This window comes from Chiloscyllium plagiosum, chromosome 29 (assembly GCF_004010195.1).
Source record: "Chiloscyllium plagiosum isolate BGI_BamShark_2017 chromosome 29, ASM401019v2, whole genome shotgun sequence".
In the NCBI taxonomy this organism is placed as follows: domain Eukaryota; kingdom Metazoa; phylum Chordata; class Chondrichthyes; order Orectolobiformes; family Hemiscylliidae; genus Chiloscyllium; species Chiloscyllium plagiosum.
Window position 1 is genome coordinate 8,377,548 of NC_057738.1, and position 5,726 is coordinate 8,383,273.

Below are 5,726 nucleotides of genomic sequence, written 5' to 3' on the forward strand. Positions count from 1 at the left end.
TAGAATTAATTCTCGGTTAAAGACACGACGCAGAGAAAATTCCAGACGGAAAGGTGCGGGATTACAATTAGAGGGAGGAGCGGAGAGTGTGGTCGGCGGAAGAGGCGGAGCCTCCTGAGGGGGCGGGGTAAATGTAGGGGCGGGGCCAGAGGTGTACCAGAATTACTGCGGCGGGCGGTACCTCCGCTCATTTACGGGGCGGAGTCTGGCGCGGTGATGGGGCGTTGACAACGAGGCAGCGAAGGAGGCGGGGTCAGTGTAGTAGGGCGGAGCCAGTGGTACAGACAGCGCTCAGTGCGGAGGACTGTTTGAGGCGGGGTCAGAAATTAGGGCGGGGTCTGTTTGGGGCGGGGTCCGTTTAGGGCGGGGTTAGTGTTTAGGGCGGGATCAATGTTTGGGGCGGGGTCTGTTTGGGGCGGGGTCTGTTTGGGGCGGGGTCAGTGTTGGGCCCAGAGCCAGGGGAGGCGCGATGGGGACCCGTGTTGGGGGCGGGGTCTGTTGGGGGCGGGGTCAGAGTTGGGCCCAGAGCCAGGAGGCGCGATGGGGATCTGCCTAGGGGGGCGGTCCTGCGGTCAAGTATGGGGTGTGCCTAGGCCCAGGCACGGGCTCGGGTTGGCGGTTGACTCCAGGCGATGGAGGAAGAGGGGCCTCAGGGTTTGAGTGAAGCCGCTCCGTGTGGGATTGTGCAGCAACAGTGTGAGGACGGGACAGCGTGCCCTGTGGAGGCCGGTGCGGAGTCTGAGCAGGAGGCGTTGCTATGGAACACGGCGAGCTGCTATTCGAGTTATTTAACAGCTACAGCCCAAGCGGAGGTGAGTAGCCTGGGCCGGACAGGGCCTGGTAAAGTAAATGGATAGAGAGGGTTGGGTTTTACCGGCCTCACGGGAGGGGACCTGAGATTCCCTGCCTGTATGAATTCACTTCCCCCAGGAAAATTACAGCTTAGATGCTGCATGCAAAACTGAGGAAACTAGCAAAGGAATAGTGCATGTAACTAGATTTAACTAGTCTAGTACTACTGAACAGTAACGTGGATGTACGTCAGTTAAATGTCTATAAAGAGGAGTTAATATTTTAGAGTGTGATTTTTTTTTTGGTTTGATTCTGCTGTGTTCCTATCGCCCCTTTCGTTTACAGATCAAAATTATTTTTCAACACCTCCTTTTTAAAACTCTTCTCCCATGTGTCCAAGTAAATGTTCTGTCACTTAGTTCAACCCCTTATCCAATGGTGATACATTTTTTTTTAAATTATGGATTTTCTTCCCTAAATCTATCAAACTTCTAAGACCACCCCTGAAAATAGAGTCCTTTGACAAAACGTCTGCTGTTGTTGAAAACAGAGTGCTGGGAAAAATCATGATTTGGAGATGCTGGTTTTGGACTGGGATGTACAAAGTTAATAATCACACAACATCAGGTTATTGTCCAAAAGGTTTATTTGGAAGCACTAGCTTTGAGTGCTGCTCCTTCATCAGATGGTTGTGGAGTATAAGATCATAAGACACAAAATTTGTAGCAAAAGTTTAGTGTAACTGAAATTATATATTGAAAAAGACAAGCAATCCAGGTCTTTTTCAATATAACTTCAGTTACATCACACTGTAAACTTTTGCTATGAATTCTGTCTTACGAACTTATACTCCACAACCGGGCGGCACGGTGGCGCAGTAGTTAGCACTGCTGCCTCACAGCGCCAGAGACCCGGGTTCAATTCCACAGTCCAAAGATGTGCAGGTCAGGTGAATTGGCCATGCTAAATTGCCCGTAGTGTTAGGTAAGGGTAAATGTAGGGGTATGGGTGGGTTGCGCTTCGGCGGGGCAGTGTGGACTTGTTGGGCTGAAGGGCCTGTTTCCATACTGTAAGTAATCTAATCTAATCTAAACCACCTGATGAAGGAGCAGTGCTCTGAAAGCCAGTGCTTCCAAATAAACCTGTTGAACTATAAGCTGGTGTTGTGATTTTTTTTTAAACTTGGAAAAGTCCAGCATGTTTGGCAGTACCTTTCAGGAGTAAAAGCATAGTTAACATTTTTGGTCCAGTGATCCTCCTTCAAAACGGTTTGCGGCTAGGAAAAGGTCTATAAATGTGCTGAAGATAGGGGTTAGGGGATGAGTAAATAATAGATGGAGATGGTGCCCAGAGAGAGAGAGCACCACTTGGCCTAATTGATAAGGCTAGTCTGAAAGAATCAGTAGCTCTGAATGGGGTCCATCAGTGGTTGACAAATGTGTTGTTGTATGGCTTTAAGAGGTATGTTGTCCTGGGTTGTTTTTATGAAGAAAGGTTGAGAGAGTTGCTGAGCAGAGCCACAAGAGTAAATAGCTTGTGAGGCCTTGGTTTTCTCCCCCAAGTTGAAACAGCAGAAGCAGTATGAATGGTGAAGTCTTGCACCCATCGAACCAATTTTTTTTTTTAGTTCTTCATTAGTAGCAGTTGCTAGTATCTTTTGAAGTTGGGTGTGGAAGCTGTTTTTTTTTCCCCCACTGTTACAGCTAAAAGCTGGGAGTTCTTTTCATGGCACTAGAGTTGTATGTGAGGTAATCTGCTTTTCTAAATTTGCCTTTGTCAAGTGTGTTTATGGGATGCTACTACATTGGAGTGGTTCCTATTTAGTAGTTAAATAATCTATTATTGTATTGACTTATCTGGTGGTTAAATTATTCCAATATTATTTGTTGTATTTTAACTGTAGTGGATGAATGAAGTGCCTTTTGTTTCAAATCTGGTAGCTTGACCAATTGAATTGCATCTGGAGTGCAATATCTGGCAGTTTCCTTCAAAATAAGAAAGTTAGATTTAAGGCTATCTCAATTATATTTTGAGGGGGGTTGTTCTGGTCCATAACAATGGGAACAGCCACCGCATTGGGGGTTTTCTACAGACCACCTAATAGCAGTAGAAAGATTGAAGAACTCATAGGTGAGCATATTCTGGAAAAATGCAGATGTAGCAGGGTTGTTGTTATGGGGGATTTCAACTTTCCCAATATCGATTTGGAACCCCCAAGTGCAGGTGGATTGAATGGAGCTGTTTTTGTCAGGTGTGTTCAGGAAGGTTTCCTTACCAGTATGTAGACAGACCAACGAGGGGAGAGGCCATTTTTGATTTGGTGTTCGGCAGTGAGCCAGGACAGGTGTCAGATCTCAGTGGGAGAACGCTTTGACTGTGATCACAACTGCCTCACGTTTACCATAACCTTGGAGAGGGAAAGGAGCAGTTACCGAGGGAAGATATTTAATTGGGGAAAAGGAAATTATGATCCTATCAGACAGGAGTTGGGAAGTACAGACTGGGATCAATTGTTCCACAGAAATGTCTGCTGTGTCCCGTGGAGACTATTTGAGCAGTTGTTGCGAGTGATGCACAAATTTGTTCCTCTGAGACAGGTAAGAAGGGGTAAGATTAAGGAACCATGGATGATGAGAACAGAGGAGTTTCTCGACAAAAGGAAGCAGGCAGCTTACATAAGGTGGAGGAAACTAGGATCTAGCCCAGCTTTAGAGGATTACAGGCTTGCTAGAAAGGAGCTCAGAAATGGACTGAGGAGAGCCAGGAGGGGTCACGAAAAAGGCTTGGCAAGAAGGATTCGGAAGAACCCACTCATACGTGAGGAATAAGAGAATGATCAGGGAGAAGATAGGGCCGAGGGAACTTGTGCGTGGAGCCTGAGCAGATAGGGGAAGCCCTAAATGAGTTTTTTGCTTTGGTTTTCCAGGTCTCTGCTCGGAAATTAGTGATGAAGTAGCACATACCGAGTCCTTGCCATTCTCAGTATTTCTTCCAAATGGTGTTCAGAATTGAGTACTGATTCATCAACTAATTGGGGAACGTGAAAGGTAATTAGCAGAAGGTTTCCATGCCCACATTTGAGCTGATATTGACTCTGAACCCCATGAAGTCTCAACATTAAAGGTGGCTTGCTTTTTATTGTGTGCTACTGTGCTGCCTCCTCTGCAGTATTGTCCTGTCCTGTTAGTGGATTGGGCATACTTGATGACAGTGCTATCTCGTACATTGTCGGTCAGGTGCTATTGCTTGACTAGTCTGTGATACTGCTGTCCCAATTCTGACACTGGTGCACAGATGTTGGCATGGAGGACTTCACAGGGTCAATGTTGTCTGAGTTAATGCTAGGTGATCCATCCAGTTAAATTCCTTTTGACACTTTGGTATTGTTCCAACAAGTGGTTTATTGATTGTTTCAAAGGGCTGTTAAGACAGAAATTGCATTATTGTTGCTCTGGAGTTACAAGCCAAACCGGGTAAGGATGCAGATTTTCCTAAACAACATTAGTGAGTGAGGTGAGTTGTTTTATGACAGCTGACTGGTTAAATACTCACATGAGACTTGAATTTAATATTTTGTTAATTTAAATTTTTGGTGTTGTGATATTCAAACCCAGGACCCCAGGGCATTACCTGGGTCTCTGGATTAGTTCAGTGAGACTGCCACTACACCATCAGTTCTAGGGTTTGAGCAGAAGGGTAAAGAGTGACACCAGAGGGATTGCCATCGGTGTTCCCTCTAAGCTGTGCAATCGCACAGCCACTCCAAGGTTCTGTGGACACCAGCTGGCATGTTGCCACATTCCTCCACAGAAATGGAACCACTGACCTTAGAGGACTGCACATTGAGGGGCGAAAAAAAGCAAACTGGAGATAGTATTGAATGCTGTGCTGTCAGTTTCACAATAATAGGTCTCTCATTTAAAATCAGAGTCATAGAGATGTACAGCATGGAAACAGACCCTTCGGTCCTACCTGTAAATGCAGACCAGATATCCCAACCTAATCTAGTCCCACCTGCCAGCACCTGGCCCGTATCCCTCCAAACCCTTCCTATTCATATACCCATCCAAATGTCTCTTAAATGTTGCAATTGTAAAAGCCTCCACCACATCCTCTGGCAGCTCATAAAGTAATGAGGAATTTCTTTTCTCATAAGTTCGTTGGTGTTTAGAATTCTCTTCCCAGGAAGCAATGCAGGCTGGGTCACTGGATATTCAAAATGGGACAGATTTTTGATTGGTTTTCCAAGTCTCTGCTCGGAAATTAGTGATGAAGTAGCACATACTGAGTCCTTGCCATTCTCAGTATTTCTTCCAAATGGTGTTCAAAATTGAGCACTGATTCATCAACTAATTGGGGAATGTGAAAGGTAATTAGCAGAAGGTTTCCATGCCCACATTTGAGCTGATGTGGGCAAAGGTGTTGGTGGAGGAGGAAACTGGCATATTCAGGTTACCCATGATCTTAGTTAGTGATAGGTAAATACAGGGCCAACTGACTCCTCATGGCAATGAAAAACTATCTAAACAAAAGTCTGTGTCTTTTTATTGGATTGATTTGATAACTTTCTCCTGTTATTGCTGCATTATTTTCTGGTTTCTCTTGCCATCTTGTGAGCTTCATACTATCTGTGCCCATTTAAGTTTACTTTTCCTTCGAAATCTGTCCATTGCTCCCTTTACCATATTAGTTTGCAGTTCACCAAGAGAGCTAGTTAAACTATCCACAGGAATGTAGGTCCTGGCTCTGTTCTGGTGTGGATGGCCCTGTTAATACAGCTTATTCATAACCCAGAAATTATTCTGAACTCTTGTATATCATACCCATATAGACGCTAGTTATCTTTTTTCTAATCTGCTTAGTCTTGTAGTAGTGGTGCTGGAAGAGCACAGCAGTTCAGGCAGCATCCAAGGAGCAGCGAAATCGACGTTTTG

General features: G+C 45.2%; 1 protein-coding gene across 1 annotated transcript in view; it reads left to right on the forward strand.

The window, feature by feature from the left end:
* The first annotated feature begins 537 nt into the window (after positions 1–537).
* The window catches only part of LOC122564353 (biogenesis of lysosome-related organelles complex 1 subunit 4-like), a 26,359-nt gene continuing 21,170 nt past the window's right edge, over positions 538–5,726 (forward strand). Inside the window, exon 1 of the mRNA XM_043719101.1 lies at positions 538–812. Within this exon, the coding sequence (XP_043575036.1) occupies positions 633–812 (180 nt within the window). The 5' untranslated portion in view covers positions 538–632. The remainder of the gene's footprint in view (positions 813–5,726) is intronic.